At 35.3% G+C, this 15,316-nt stretch overlaps 11 protein-coding genes and 2 pseudogenes across 13 annotated transcripts, besides 1 other annotated feature; 11 read left to right on the forward strand and 2 right to left on the reverse strand.

The window, feature by feature from the left end:
- Positions 1-15,316: part of a mobile genetic element that runs on past both edges of the window.
- On the forward strand, positions 1,611-2,012 carry TVAGG3_0605120 (uncharacterized protein; the record flags this gene model as incomplete). Its single annotated transcript, XM_051239857.1, has 1 exon — positions 1,611-2,012. The coding sequence occupies one exon, from the start codon at positions 1,611-1,613 to the stop codon at positions 2,010-2,012; it is 402 nt and encodes a 133-aa protein (XP_051097681.1).
- Positions 2,032-2,187, forward strand: TVAGG3_0605130 (uncharacterized protein; the record flags this gene model as incomplete). Its single annotated transcript, XM_001303303.2, has 1 exon — positions 2,032-2,187. The coding sequence occupies one exon, from the start codon at positions 2,032-2,034 to the stop codon at positions 2,185-2,187; it is 156 nt and encodes a 51-aa protein (XP_001303304.2).
- On the forward strand, positions 2,207-2,773 carry TVAGG3_0605140 (phage tail repeat-like family; the record flags this gene model as incomplete). The annotated part of the gene is made up of 1 exon (XM_051239858.1): positions 2,207-2,773. One exon carries the CDS (start codon positions 2,207-2,209, stop codon positions 2,771-2,773), a length of 567 nt encoding a protein of 188 aa, XP_051097682.1.
- Positions 2,821-3,405, forward strand: TVAGG3_0605150 (His-Me finger endonucleases family; the record flags this gene model as incomplete). Its single annotated transcript, XM_051239859.1, has 1 exon — positions 2,821-3,405. One exon carries the CDS (start codon positions 2,821-2,823, stop codon positions 3,403-3,405), a length of 585 nt encoding a protein of 194 aa, XP_051097683.1.
- TVAGG3_0605160 (uncharacterized protein) lies at positions 3,447-4,440 on the forward strand (the record flags this gene model as incomplete). The annotated part of the gene is made up of 1 exon (XM_051239860.1): positions 3,447-4,440. A coding segment is annotated over one exon (994 nt), but the record flags the coding sequence as incomplete, so codon positions are not given.
- On the forward strand, positions 4,995-5,585 carry TVAGG3_0605170 (DNA/RNA polymerases family; the record flags this gene model as incomplete). The annotated part of the gene is made up of 1 exon (XM_051239861.1): positions 4,995-5,585. One exon carries the CDS (start codon positions 4,995-4,997, stop codon positions 5,583-5,585), a length of 591 nt encoding a protein of 196 aa, XP_051097685.1.
- TVAGG3_0605180 (uncharacterized protein) lies at positions 5,865-6,236 on the forward strand (the record flags this gene model as incomplete). The annotated part of the gene is made up of 1 exon (XM_051239862.1): positions 5,865-6,236. One exon carries the CDS (start codon positions 5,865-5,867, stop codon positions 6,234-6,236), a length of 372 nt encoding a protein of 123 aa, XP_051097686.1.
- TVAGG3_0605190 (uncharacterized protein) lies at positions 6,317-6,559 on the forward strand (the record flags this gene model as incomplete). Its single annotated transcript, XM_051239863.1, has 1 exon — positions 6,317-6,559. One exon carries the CDS (start codon positions 6,317-6,319, stop codon positions 6,557-6,559), a length of 243 nt encoding a protein of 80 aa, XP_051097687.1.
- On the forward strand, positions 6,975-7,169 carry TVAGG3_0605200 (uncharacterized protein; the record flags this gene model as incomplete). The annotated part of the gene is made up of 1 exon (XM_051239864.1): positions 6,975-7,169. One exon carries the CDS (start codon positions 6,975-6,977, stop codon positions 7,167-7,169), a length of 195 nt encoding a protein of 64 aa, XP_051097688.1.
- On the forward strand, positions 7,448-8,170 carry TVAGG3_0605210 (organellar and viral DNA polymerase type B; the record flags this gene model as incomplete). The annotated part of the gene is made up of 1 exon (XM_051239865.1): positions 7,448-8,170. A coding segment is annotated over one exon (723 nt), but the record flags the coding sequence as incomplete, so codon positions are not given.
- On the forward strand, positions 9,127-9,559 carry TVAGG3_0605220 (KilA, N-terminal/APSES-type HTH, DNA-binding family; the record flags this gene model as incomplete). The annotated part of the gene is made up of 1 exon (XM_051239866.1): positions 9,127-9,559. A coding segment is annotated over one exon (433 nt), but the record flags the coding sequence as incomplete, so codon positions are not given.
- TVAGG3_0605230 lies at positions 10,363-11,240 on the reverse strand (annotated as a pseudogene). Its single transcript has one exon. A coding segment is annotated over exon 1 (878 nt).
- TVAGG3_0605240 lies at positions 12,206-13,200 on the reverse strand (annotated as a pseudogene). Its single transcript has one exon. A coding segment is annotated over exon 1 (995 nt).

Below are 15,316 nucleotides of genomic sequence, written 5' to 3' on the forward strand. Positions count from 1 at the left end.
TTTATAGATATAAAAGATATAATGCAATAGAAAAAACGAGAATAGTATACTATTATGAAGATGACAGAAATAAATCTTATAGTCAAGACTTTACCCACCCTGAAAACATAAGATTATATTATAAAAAATATTCTGACTTAAACCAGAAGAAACCTGAAATAGTTGCACTATATTTTAAGTTCAAAAGAGACAATCCTATAATATCTCATATGTTTGATTTAATGAACCCAGTAGGTTCTATTTATACATCTATGGAAGCAAGAGGTCCTCAAGTAATGTTTGGTGTTGGTGCATGGAACAAATAGTCGACAGGTTTTGTATTGTGCAAACTCTTCAAAGGAAACAGGTGGAAGTAAAACGATTTCAGGTGAAAAACTTACCTGCGCACAGTCACTACATAGATTTAAGTACATCTCAAGCAGGTTGGCATAGGCATAGATATTGGGATTGGTCAGGAATGACAAAAGGTAAAGGATATGATGTTAAAGACGACGTTAAGTTTGCTATAAATTGTTACTGGGATGACACTCAGGGAGAAGGAAACCATACACATTTCGTTTCAGGGTATACACAAACAACGGGACAAAGAAAGACTACATGCCACCTTACATGACAGTTTACGCATGGTATAGAATTGCTTAGTCGTCATTTTCAACTTCTTTAGCATATTCGTCAGGAGTTGTCTTATATTTGTTAGGAACTGTCTTTGAAAGTATACCACCTTGAACTTTGACAAGTTTGAAACGAGGTCTGACAATAGTAGTTTTATCTTCTGCTTGCAGTCTGTACATTTTGCCATGTTTGCCTAAAACTTCATAATATTCTCTTGTATACTTTCTTCTATTTTACGAACACGAAGGTGAGTACCTGTCGGGTTCCCATTGTTGTCATAGTCAATAGTATTTTCATGGTCGCGTTTAGGTATTTCTATTTTTACTTTGTCACCTTTCTTAAGTTTGAAGCCTGGCATTCTTTCTTGTTTGTCTCTTTTGACTAAACTATTAAATATATAGTCTTTCTCTAAGTCAGGGTTGTTTTTCATTTCTTCGGGGGAGTGGTTTCCCAAACCTTTTTGTTTACGGTTATTGTAAATATTTAAAACTTGTCTCATCTTTGCCATGGAGAAATGTCTATATTTGTCGTCATATGACATTTCATTTGCTTCACCACCTTGTGGTTGGTTTAAGTCTCTTAAGATTTTTATACAACTGTCAATGACACCAAGAGCAGAATGGTTTTGGTCGACAATGAAATATTGGTTTACATTTTTTGAACGCAGATAGTTTTTAATATCGTCTGATTTGAAAGAACGTTCACAGTCAGATGTCAGTTTTGTTGGATGGTATTTGTCAACGAAGATTGTCAAAGCAGTTTTCACATCTAAAATATTTTTGGACTGTAATGGTATGGCTTCACAGTATCTTGTGTTTTGACCGACAAATATTAGCCAGTATGGTGGTCCATCTTCTCTATACCTCGGAATGTTTTCCAAGATATCCATAAACCAAGCATTTGGTGTTGAACTAAAGATTTTTACCATGAGTGCTTTCTTTGTTGCCTTAGAAACATAGGGGTCCTTGTTTGGATTCGTCATTTTTATCCTATAAGAAATGGGTTTATTTGGCGCATTAGCAGGAGTTGCATCCAGATTTTTGCCCGCAGTGGGAACAATAGCCAGAGGTGCATTTGGAATTGGAAGGAAGATTTTGAGTACATTAGGTATACTTAAAGAGAAAGCACAACCTATTATACAAACTGTACAGAAAGGTTGGGAGGTAGCACGAGATGCAGCAAATCTTATTCCAAATCCTGAAACAAGAGGAAAAGTTCAAGGATGGATGGACAATGTAGGAAGAGAAGCAGGAAACTACTATAACAAAGCAAATGACTACTATAACCAAGCAGGGCACTATATGGACCAAGGTGAAAGATTCTTTAACAGAGGATATAACCATGCACAACAGTGGGTAAACAATAACCAACCGCAACCAACCTCAAAGTTGGGAATGTAAAGTTTTTTACTGAGATGAAATGAACAATACAGCATTGAGACAAATGGGTTCAAGATGGATTTGTCGGCTTCCAGCAGTTACACAACCACGTGTTTGTCAAGTTCTTCCTATACCTCAGGAAGTTTTAGACCGACTTAAAAAACCTAAACAACCAGTTGAAAACAAAACAAACTAAAATTTTTTACTGAGATGAAATGACCGAAGAAGTTGAAACGGTAGATTTGACACCACAAACAAAAAGTTCAGAACCATTGTCAAAACCTGTCAAAGAACTTACAGATGAAGAGAAAAATTCAATAATAGAAAGTGCCAGGTCTGGAAATACAAACCCTAACTACAAAGTCACTTTTCATAGAAATGGAACGGCTAGTATCTCAAAAAAGAAACAGACTCTCACAAATAAAATATTGAAGTCTGAAGGAGCTTTCGAGACAACAGATGGAAAAGTTTACTTCACTGACCAACAGTTCATTATAGAACATCTCATTGACTTAGAGTCGAAATATTCTAAACTTTACAACAAACACAAAAAGTTGAAAGGAAAACAAAAACAAATGGCATATGATATTTATGAAGATACTAACGACACAACCATACCTGCAAGTGAGGTAAAGTCAGAGGAACCGAAAAGTGACGAAAAACCAATAGAAGAAGGGAAGCCAAAAACTGAAGATAAACCAAAACCAAAGTTTAGTCAACCTTCATTAGCTGGTATGGGTTGGCGTCAAAGACTTATGGCAGCAGGCGGTTATGTAAAGTAAAGAAAAAATATATTTTTCAAAAAAAATATTTTTTTATTTTATTTGAAATGTACGCTGAGTTTGTTGGAACAGACCGTTGGGAAACTTGTTTGTTAGATGAGAAATATGAAATTCACTGTTGTGAGTCATTTGAAGTCAGAAACAAAAAGACAAAAAGAGTTTTAAGCGAATGTGAGCGAAATAACGGATATGCTATGATGAGTATGAGTGGAAAAAAATATTTTAAACATATTGTCATTGCAACTCATTTTATACCGAACCCTAACAATTTACCTCTTGTAGACCACATAAACCGTATAAGAAACGACAATAGACTTGAAAACTTACGCTGGGTCACTTGTTCTGAAAACAGTAAGAACATAGGCAAATTTGGAGATATTGTATTCGAATTTGTCGACGAACTAGAAGATGAAACAATTGAAATTACAGACTATGGTAAGCATACGTTTGAGTTTTACTACTATAGCGAAGAACAAGACTCTTTCTACTTTTATACCGGCGTAAGCTATAGGAAATTACAAGTATGTTTTACTAAGGAAGGCTATGCTTATGTAAACACTAGAGATACAGATGGAAAAAACGTTAAAATATTTCTTAACAAATTCAAGAAGCTATATGGCATACCATTTTAAAACAGTATATTTTTATTTTTATAAAAATGCCCCCATATAGAATGGATAGAAAATCTGCTAGAATAAAAGCAGAGTTAGAAAGATATGGTTGGAAAGTTTCAAAGAATTTTAAATATAGGAAGGGAAGACCCATAAAAGTCTATGACAAACTGGCTGGTCTTCGCTACGAGATGGACTTGGAAACAGCGCGCGCCAATTATCCAAACAGACTAGAGAGGTTAGAAGAAGAACGTCTTATGAACTTGCCTTTCAATGTTAACGAGCCGCAAGTTGAAGGACACGACGGCTTTGCCAGATTCTACTGGAAACATGACGAACAATTGCATCCTTTGAGAAGGAAAAAAGGGAAGGGTGAAGACAAACATGCTCCCATGGAAAGAACAAGATATGCATATGAAAAGTATCGTGAAGTTAGAAGTCAAATTACATCTGGTCGAACCTTTACAGTAAACTTTGACGAAGGAAAGAACAAAGAAGGCTTCATGGGAGTACTTGCTGCCATACAAGACGGAAATAAGAAAGGATACAATCTCAGACTAACCATAACAGATTTGGACGGTCACATTTACTATGCAAATGGCAATGAACAAACAGCTGCAAAACTTCTTGACGCTTTCAAGACTACAAAGAGAGAACAAATGGTTGACTCCGACTCAGACATTTTGAATGCAATTGAAGGAATTGCAAGTGTCAAGTTCGAATGGTACCAACCTAACCCTCAAGCAGTCAGACAACATGCTGGATACTTCCCCTTCATAAATAAGTCTGACATTGACTTGACAAGGTATGGAATTTACAATTCAATTGAAACAATTGTCAATGAACCTTGCATTCTTACATGTCTCAGGAACTCTGGTCTTGTTACAGATGAGAAGATGAAGTATCTTGAGTCATGTGTGAAGACAAGGTACATTCTCAGAGGTCAATTGGCAAAAATTGCACCGTTGGCAAATGTCAATATCCGAGTCAACATTCCGACTGAGAAAGGTTCTTCACACGACGACTATGTTGTTGACTTCAAATTACCATGGTTGAAGATTGTAATTGTCCACAACCACTTCATGTTGAACGAAAGTCTTACAAACCCATTGTTCGGAAAAGGCAAGTGCAACATTGTCAGAGCTGTAAACATTCTTTTCGAGAAAGGTTTGTTGGAACCAATTCCAGATGACAAGCTGACAGAAACTTTTGTACCAAAAGATGAAACAAACTTTTCATTGTTGGTAAGACCAAAAGTTGTTCCAGACAAAGTTATAGCACAAAAGAAGTACACTGTTCCAAAAGGAGTTGGATTGTTCGGATACCAACCTGAACCAGAAGAACTTCCAATGAGGTTGCAAGAACTTCAAGATGCTATAAACAAACTTCCATTGAGACATCCAATTGACGTCAAATTGTATTGGAGAGCATCGGAGTTAGGTCAGAAGGTTTTATATGAAACAGGTTGCTTCGACGATGTTTATGAGATAACAGGAGAAGTTTCTCAGAAGATAAGAGACTCACTTGAATTTCCACGAACTGGACCCATTGGTTGCGACAAGTTCGACTCAGATGAAAAGATATACTATGTCGACCTTAACGCTGCGTACATGAGGTTCGTCCAATATATTCCAACTGGAATTCCAAACGAAGATGGTGAGTTCCCAGGAAGGAACTATACAGTTGGAAAAGTCATACAACAACTGTATGATATTAGGAAAGCTTCAAACCCCAAACTTGCAATGACACTCAAATTGCTTATGAATTCGACATGGGGATATTCCATTAAGAAACCTCAAGAGATGAAGAGTAAACATTATGAGAAGGTCGACAACTTTGTTGAAAGGTTTTCTCCTTTTGTTTTGAAGTACGAATTCACTCAAGGTCAAAGTGGCTTAGTAACCACATTAAAACCTATTGTCGAACATTGGTCCTATCCTCAGTTCGCAAAGGCAGTCCTTGACAACTACAACAAATTCTTCTCCGAAGTCAAATCCAAAGTGAAGGTTTACTATGAGAACATTGACGCACTCATGACGAACGAAGAAGGATACAACAAACTCATTGAAATGGGAATGGTCGGTGAAAAGATGGGTCAATTCAAATTGGACAAAATTTTCACCGAAGTTCATGTCCTCTCCAAGCGTAAGTACTGGGGTGTTAAAGAAGATGGCACAGAAATAAAACATTGCATGAAATAAAAAATTTTTATATTCCTTCCTAGCTAATTTCCGTTTAATTTCATGGTCGCCCTCGGAGTCTTTGAATCGGACAGGTCGAGTTACACCATTCTTGGTCTCAAACTCATATATAACCTGTTTGTTTGTATTTGAATTGGAATTCCAGTCGAAGTCTCGAGATTCAAGGCAGCCCTTCCAGAAATAGTGGTGAACTTGACCTTGGGCTTCATGACCTTGCGCAAGTAGTCTTTTACGCAGTCGTTAATTTAAATTAGGTAAATTGCCTCATCTAATGGCTCGATGTTGTCCATTGCTACTGTCAGTAAAAGTACTGCTACTGTCAGAAAAAGTACTGCTACTGTCAGTAAAAGTACTGCTACTGTCAGTAAAAGTACTGCTACTGTCAGTAAAAGTACTGCTACTGTCAGAAAAAGTACTGCTACTGTCAGTAAAAGTACTGCTACTGTCAGTAAAAGTACTGCTACTGTCAGTAAAAGTACTGCTACTGTCAGAAAAAGTACTGCTACTGTCAGTAAAAGTACTGCTACGAGCAGTAAAAAGGAAAATTTGAGAGGGTTTTCGACGATAAAGTACTGCTACTGTCAGAAAAAGTACTGCTACTGTCAGAAAAAGTACTGCTACTGTCAGAAAAAGTACTGCTACTGTCAGTAAAAGTACTGCTACTGTCAGTAGCAGTACTGCTAGGAGCAGAGATTTTTATCGTTGTGGTCCGACGGTTAAGCCACAAACGAATGTCCGACGTCCCACCAACCGAGTCCAATCTCAATCCAGAAGAACCTAAAGAACCACAACAGTCTCCTCAGCAACCTCAGTTCCAGCAAGTACCTCCGAATTTCTACCAATTCCAATCTCAATCCAAATCGAAGAGAGACCAAGAGTTCGAAGAAGGTCTGAACCGCTTACGCAAAGAGTATGCTACAGCTCCAATTGAGAGAAAGTTGTTGCTAAATTCAGTAAAAATACTTTTAGGGTAGAAGGTTAGATCTAACCTGTCTTCTACCCTCTTTTCTACCCTCTTGAATTTGTCATGAATTTTGTGCTGAATTCGACAAAAATGAGTTTTGGTTGAAAGAATACGGTGGAGCCAAAAGTGGCTCGACCTCAAAACAAGCATTTTGTGAAGAATATACCAACCCGCGGAAAACAGCGGGTTGCTTTTTATACAAAATTCATGCAGGAATTCCTGATGAAATCAAACAGGTTAGAGGAACGTATGTAGACCCAAGACTTGTAAACTATATAGCAATGTGGGCTTCTCCAAAATATTGTATAGCAGTTGGAAAAATTCTGGACTCCATAGACAAGAAAGTTCATGAGAAATTAGATGAAGAAGAACTTGAAGATACAGTAGAGAATGCTAAACCTTTGTTCGAAGAAGAAGTTAGAAAAATGCATGAAAAACAAATAGAACATGAACGTGAGATATGTTCTGGTTATAGAGACTCGCCATACGAACTAGACCAATGGGAACAAGAAGATTTAAAGAGAGAATTTAGAGAATATGAACTCGCTAAGATAGCATTAGAAGCTGCAGAAAAGAAGTTAAAAGTTTGGGGTCGTTTTGTACAAAAATATTGTGAGTAAATGAACCATTTTGTTGCTGAATTCAATAAAAATATATTTTAGGGTAGATGGTTAGATCTAACCTGTCTTCTACCCTCTTTTCTACCCTCTTGAATTTTCATGAATTTCATCGTAAATGTTTTGTCATGAATTTCATCGTAAATGTTTTGTCATGATTTCATCGTAAATGTTTTGTCAAGACTTCTTCGTACATGTTTTCTAACCTCATGAGTTTTCCCGAAATAAAAAATAAAGTTGGTTTTTTTAAAAAAATATTTTTTTATTTTTATTGTAAGAACATGTTAGCAACAACAGCACCAAACTCGTTAGTCATGAACCCAACTTCAATGTTAGTAGAGATGAAAAGCTTCATTCCTTCTTCATATACTTTCGAAACAGAAATCCAGAAGATAAAGCAAGAACTTTTAACAAGTACTTTGGACTGTTGTGCGAAAGATGAAACAAATGAACAGTATCTTTATGACATGCAGGACCTCATCGACCATTTACCCAAATTGCCTGAAATCCAACAACAAAAGCTTACTATTCCAGAATTCGATGAAATAGAAGTCAAAGCAACTGACTCAGTAGAAATAAAGAAGTTCATACGAAAGGTTAACTATGAGTTTCTTGGATTTCATTGCAACCACAAAGTCATGGACAAAGATTGCGATATGGTATATAAGAACATCTCTGACATATACAAATCTGGGGAGTTTAAGACCTACGACAACTTTGTTTCGTTAGTTGCAAAATGTGTATGGCAGATAAGAGATAAAGATAGAAGAGGTAAGATATGGAATGAACAGATAAAACCCGCAACTTTTGAGTTAAAGAGAGCAATTGACGCCTTAGTCATACTAGCAGGTAAGATTTCAATGTACAATGCTAAAATGAACCCACAATGTTCTAAATGTAAAGCAGCAATGAGGAAATATAACTACTCCGTCAAAGAGATAGAACGTATGAGAAACGACTATGCAGACTTAAAGACAGAAATGTCAAACAATGAGTTTGAAACAGTTGGAAAGATAGACAATGACACCAAAGTGGTTAGAATAGGTGATTTAAACGTAAGATACTCAAAGAAATACAACAAATATTCTTTGTCAGACATTTTATCTCCATCTGGAAAGAAAGCAAAGGACTGGGTTAGAATTGCTTCTACTCAGAAAATTTTGACAAGAAATCCTGAGCTTATGATATCGGTAAGATTCTATGGAACTACAGCATATCTTATAGACAAAAGTCTTATACCAATAGTTTTGTTATGGATTGACCCAGTTGTTGGATATAACTTCATAACATATGGTTTATTCGACTCAGAACGTTGCAGTGAAGGCTTACTTTACATCGTTCAGAAACCGAAGGACTTCAACACAAAAAGATATAAGATAGGAAGGACATATAATATAACTCTAAGATATGACAGTACAGTCAATAGAGTCAAGGTTGTGTTAGTTAACGATATGAGAGCTGCTGAAACAGAACTACTTGAAAAGTTTGAGAAAATGTATGGTGCTCCCATAAAAGGTAAAGAAACGTTTGAAGTAGATGAGATAGATAAAGCAATAAAATTATTTGACGAAGTTGCTGAAAAATACATGTAAAAATAACGTTTACCATGTAAAACGCTTATAAAATAACTGGGTAGAAAAGAGGGTAGAAGACAGGTTAGATCTAACCTTCTACCCTAAAATATATTTTTGCTGAATTCAGCACAAAAATCTGAGTAAAATGGCATAAGATTGCTTACCATGTAAAACCGAGAGAAGAGATTCCGTACGAAAACAGTGAAGCACAGCGAGTAGGTAAGAAAACGTAGTCGCCAAAACTCTATGAAAATCGTGAAAATTCTCTAGACCGTTTTTTTCCCTACTCGCCAAAACTCTATGAAAATCGTGAATTTCCTTAAGATAGAAAAAATAACGCTAATTTTTTATAAAATATTTTTTTTATTTTGTATGTAAAGACAGATATGTCAACAACAGAGAACACAACAACAGTTATAGTCCATGAAGCTATAAATGAAGAATATGAGTGGGTTCAGTTTAACAAACAACTCCGTCTCATTCGTTCGGTCAAAGACGATATGTACCAAATGCAAAGTATTTTGACAGCATGTGCTACACCAGATACTAAGAAACCACAAGACTGGTTTGAATTAAATAGCACTCATGAACTCCTCAGTGAGTTTGAACATGTAGAACTTAAAAAGATGTACCAAGACAGACAAAACTTACCATCACATCTAAAAGGTATATATGTTCATAAGTTCCTAGTTAGTTCAATAGCAATGTGGGCTTCACCTCGTTATGCAATCTACATACTTATGCTACTTGACGAACTTTGTACAAAGCAGAGAGAAGATATGATGAAAGAAGACAAAAACATACAGAAAAGAATACCACGTTCGGTACCAAAAGGAAAGGAAAAGAACTATAAGTATATGATTACACTGAAGAGATGGAAATGAAGAAGACAGAGATATGGTTATGTTGCATTTAGTCAGAAGAAACAACAAAAGCTTTTACGACCTTGCTAAGATTTACAAATCTGACAGAAATTGGTTCTATCGCGAAAACTTACCGATTTCAATGACACCGAATGAAGATGTGAAACAAATAGTTCAAGATACGTTACCTCAAACACACTATGATATGAAAGGTTGTACAATACTTACCTTCAAAGAAGATTTGCCATTACTGAAAGAAAAGATAACAGAGTATTTTGACAACTTCAAACAAGTAGAGTAAATTGCACTCTTTATTTTTACGCTTGACACCAAAGATGGCTCAGGTAGCTCTATAAAGTAAATTGTCTTGTCAAATCCTTCTGGCATTCCGAGTCCTTCCATCTGGCATTCCGAGTCCTTCCTTCTGGCATTCCGAGTCCTTCCTTCCGACAAGAAAAAAATTTCCCGACAACTGGAAAAAATTTTCCCGACAACTGGAAAAAAATTTCCTGTTGTTCGTCCGTAAACCATTCAAATTTTGAAATTGAGAACTTTTTGGTCGAACGACAGAAAAAATTTTCCTTCCGACAGGAAAAAAATTTCTTGACAACAGGAAAATATTTTCCCGACAACTGGAAGAACTCTTCCTTCCGACAGGACACAAACGAATGTCCGACGTACCACCAACCGAGTCCATTCCAAAGCCAGAAGAACCGACAGCCCCAGCACCACAACAGACTAAGACTCAACACTTACATTTTTCAAGCTTGACTTTTTACAATTTGAACTTTGTTCGCGTAGATGTGAATTCTGAAAGAAGTATGAGGGTCTTGTATGACTTTGTACTTCTCCATAGTTCATGTCTGTCAAACTTACCTGCCTGGACTCTTTCATAAAGTTCCATGAAATCGTCTTCGGACAATCCAGGGAAAAGTATGATATCAGTAAGTATTCTTTTAACATCCTTACTTAAACTCTTGGCTGTCTGTACACAAATGACAACTGAAATGTTAAAGTGTCTGAGCTTCTTAAGAATTCGACACATGTCTTGTTCTCTATTCTTTAACAAAGGATGAGAAGCAAAGTCATCTAAGATAAGAAGACATCTGTGAGGGTATGTCTTCCAATCGTAAGATTGCAATTTCTTCGAAATGTATTCTATCTCTTTCTGTTTGTTTCTGAAGTGTTTCTTCTCTAATATTCTCTGCATTTCCTCATTTGGGTCTTTAAACTTCGAATTGACATACTCATTTATAGCATTGTACTTCAAAACTCTTCTTTGGTACTTCTTTATCCAATCTAACAACTCAGAGTCTTTTATACATACTAACTTAGACTTCTTTATAATATCTTTGAACGAATTGACGGTTTGGTCAAATTGACCAGAAGTACTACAAATGACTACTAACTCATAGAATGGGTTCTTCTCATCTAGTTCTTGTTGTTGTGCAGCCATTTTAAGATAAGTGAAAGTCTTACCCGACCCAGGTGGTGCAATTAGACCTGTTTATACCATTCTGAGCAAATAAGAACTTGTCATGTATGGTTTTATCTGAGCATTTTTCCCAACTTCCTCTTGTTCTTATTTAAAACATTCTCAAATTTCTTGTCAATGTCAGCAAACTTTTTTCTAACATATTTTTAGAAAAATTAAAATTTTTATCTTTTTGAAAATGTCTAGCGATTCGCTATCTATATTCGAGACAAACTTTTCGACAGCAAAACTTCTGTCGACCATAAAATCTTACATAGTGTAAACAAGAAAGGTGAATTTGTTCTAAAGTTCTGTTTCTGGGAATATGACAAGAACCATAAACATTAGGCAGAGAAAGTCTTAAAATTTGTCAATGACAGACTTGTTGACAGAGATGACGCCCGATTGGAAAGATGAAGTCCAACAAAAGTTCTTAGAATGCAAAGAAGACACATGCGCTGTTCTGTGAAGATGAAATAGGAAACAGAATAGAAGAGCTATTAAAGGACAAAGAACTTTTACATAAATATGGTTGCGCCAAATTTGACATAACTCCACCAGAGAAGAAGAAGAAGAAGAGAGAAAAGAAAGAAAAGAAAGTAGAAGAAGAGAAAAAAGAACCTGAACCAGTTCCAGAGAAAAAGAAATTTGACATGTAAAAATAAAATTTTATTTTTAAACATTTCTGGGTCAATGTCAATGTTCTCTTCCTCTTTAGGAGCAAACACTGGCTTAGACTCTAAAATCTTTTTACCCAATTTACCTTGAACTTCAAACTATCTTAGACTATATTTCATAGTCGTCTGCTTTCTTTGGTTCATAAGGTATAACAAGTTTGTATGCTTTGCCTTCTTTAAGGTTTGAGAACCTTCTGTCAAAATTTTCTTTGACTGCTAACAAACCTTCTATGTCTAAGTCTTCAAATTTCGCACCATTTTTAGTCACAATAGCAAACTTAACTGGTTCGATGTTCCAAACTTTGTCAAATGTAGACTTTTCAAAATGGTAGAAGTAAACATTCAAATAAGCGAATGGGTCTAGTTCTTCTTTGACTTCTGTCATGTACTTGTTGACTGAAATTATTTCGTCATCTTTTCTTATCGGATAAAAAAAATATTTTTTTTAAATTTACTCAGAAAAATTTTTCTTTGTATATACGCCGTTCTGAACATCTAAAAGATTTTTGACATTTGCCAAGAATGTACGTTTAGAAGCTGCCATATAACCATACTCTTGACAATATTGTTTATATGAATCGTACAATGACCTTTCATCTAAACACTCAAAGTTAGTCTCATCTATAAACAGTTCATATACACTCTTGTTTGCTTCTAACAACGTTTGTCTTTCTTCGGTATGTGGAATTTGTCTTGGATTGAACTTAGAAATATCTAATGTCATGAAATATGAGAACAAGTGGTTGTAAAAGTCAGGTGTCAAAGTTTCTGCTAAGTCGTCAAAATATTCTGTATCTTGCATATGAGAATCTGACGTTCTGACAACTACATATCTTCTGTCAGAACTTTCTAACTTCATCGGAACAGTATTGTTTGAAACCATGATGAAATTTGCAACATTTTCACAAACTCTTTGGTCTTTATATTTTCTTTCAACAACTCCAACTTTGTCTGTTATAAGACTCTTCAAAGCATCTGAGTTTAAAACCTTTGTTGTATCTATACTTTGAAGTTCGTTACATACTATAAGTTTCATATTCTCAATTGAAGAGTTAAATTTACCGCAGATGTTTTCTAAGTTTGTCATATTAGGGTTCGAATAACCTTCTAACAGTTTGCACAAAATATCTGTAAAGAAAGTATTCTTACCAGTTCCTTGTTTTCCAATTATAATGAGAGCAGTTTCATTTTTAGCACTTGGATGTTGTAAGATGTTTGCAAACCAACATAAGATATACTCATAAACCTTTTCGTTTCCATTGCATATAATTTCTTTGACATGGTCTAACCAAGCTTCTATAATATTTTCTTTCCATTCTACTTGTTCATATTTATATCCAGTGAAGATAGAATAGAAGTTTGGAGAAGGTGATAGAACTTTATACCACGAACTGAAAAATCTTCAAGTTTTGACAATAAGATATCCCAAGCATCTAACATCTTCATTCCAACTTGTACGACTTTTATTTTCTTAAGTTTCTGTCTACATTCTTGTTCTGAAACTATTGTTGCTCTTGGTTTGTTAAAGACAACATCCCATTCTTTCATGACATAACATTCTGGGGCAGAGTCAACATAAATGACTAAACGTTTCAAATTCTCGACTGCTTTGTTATAGTCTCTAAATGGACACATATTTCTGAACGCTTGGAAGTCATAAAAATCTGAAACATCTATTCTGTACATTTTATAAAAATAAAAAAAATATTTTTTTATTCTTGACTTTGTTGTTGCATTTGTTCCATTTGTTGCATTTGTTGTTCTTGAGCTATTTGTTGTTGAAGTTGTTCTTGTAATACAATACTTTCACCAGTTGCATCTTCCAATTCGAAACTTTCTGCCGTCATTGACAAATACATAGGACATAAAAGTTTTACAGGAACAAAGTTTGCGTCAACTAAGGTTAAGTTTATGTTTGCTAAAGTGTTTGAGTTTACTAAAGCTTGAAAACTCTGCATTCGAATGAACAATAGGCAAACCAGCAGAGAAAGTGTTGTTTATACGCATGAGTATCTTTTGGTCATAGTAGTTTCTGTCGACATTCGAATAACACTTTGAACCTAAGTTTGAAACAATATATAAGATTGGTGTACTTAAAGTCAATGGAACAGACATTCCTTGTATGACACCTTTTCCTGTTATAGGAAACTGTTGGTAGTAAAAACCAGATATAAGTTTTGTATTATAGCTCATATCGTTTATAGTAAACTCAGTCGGACATCCAAACATAATGAAACCTGCTCTAGTTGCAGCACATGTTACATCCGTCCTTAAAGTATTAAATAAGTCAACAAAACCTGTTGGTGGTATATCTGAGTAAGTATCTTCAAAGAAGTATTTTTTACCATTCCACAACAAAGTCTTCTGGTGTCAAAAGAGCAAAAACAGGCTTTAGTCGTCATTGTGTTTAAGGTTAGTTTACAATATCGTCCTTGAGGACTTTGTAAGTTTGTTGTTATAGAATTATATGACTCAGGGTTTTTTAGTCGTAAATAGTATAAACATTATATCTTCTGCCATTTACTTAGCAAATAAACTTTTAATGAAATGTTGTGGTCGTCAAATATTTTTTGACGTCTGGGAAACTATACTTTAAGTTCAACGTTTCACCTCCTTTCATAACGTATATCTTGTCAATGACATTATATGAAACACCACAGCAACTAACGTCGGGTTCTATTTCTTGATGTTTATATCGTCTGCCTCTGTCAAAAGTTTCAATAGTTCTTTCAAAAATTTCATGAGGTGCGATGACATATGAGTTCACTTTTACAGGGTTGTGCTCACCAAGTTTAACATTATACCAAAGCTTGACAAATCTTCTCCTGAGTTTTTAAGTTTGTCTTTAAGTTGTTGGTAGTCGTTTCGAATATCTGCAACAGAATTAAGTCTCTGCTAACTTCAGGATATGTTGGTTGTTCTTTTACAGGAACAATTGTTATACCATCTTGGTCTTCGTATGGTTTCCCCATTTCAACATCTCTTTCTTTGACATTGACAATAACACTTTGACTGTTTGTTTGAGTTGGTGAATTTAACTTCACATCTGCCACCGCCATTAAACCTTTTGAAACACTTACGCTTCTATTTTTCGGAAATGACATTTTACTTAGAATAAAAAGATGGACGTATTTGAGTATCTCTTCGAATTGAAGAGAACAAAGTTTACACACACAAACAATACAATACATTGACAGAATAGTTCTTTATACAAACAATGGTAAATGTTATAGAATAGCAGTCTTTGCTGAACCAAAATATTTTCATAAAGCAAAGAAAGTTGGTATAACTGAAATGGTGAAAGTTCTTGAAGCAGACAAAATATAACAACAAAACTTACAGATATTTCTAAGGTAAGTTTATTCAATTTTATGTCAAAACTGGCGTACTGTCAATATTAAGAAGTTTACAAAACCAATAGCACTTTTCACGGAAGATGCTCTTTTGAAAATTCGTTCGATGAAACCTGCTGGGGCTCCTCAGATTGGTATAACGACAGCTTCCATCGAGCAATTTTGGCAGCAGGTCAGTAAGTTGTTCTTGAACTGACTTCTCTCCGTCA

The sequence above is a fragment of the Trichomonas vaginalis genome, chromosome II (assembly GCF_026262505.1).
Source record: "Trichomonas vaginalis G3 chromosome II, whole genome shotgun sequence".
Lineage (NCBI taxonomy): Eukaryota > Parabasalia > Trichomonadida > Trichomonadidae > Trichomonas > Trichomonas vaginalis.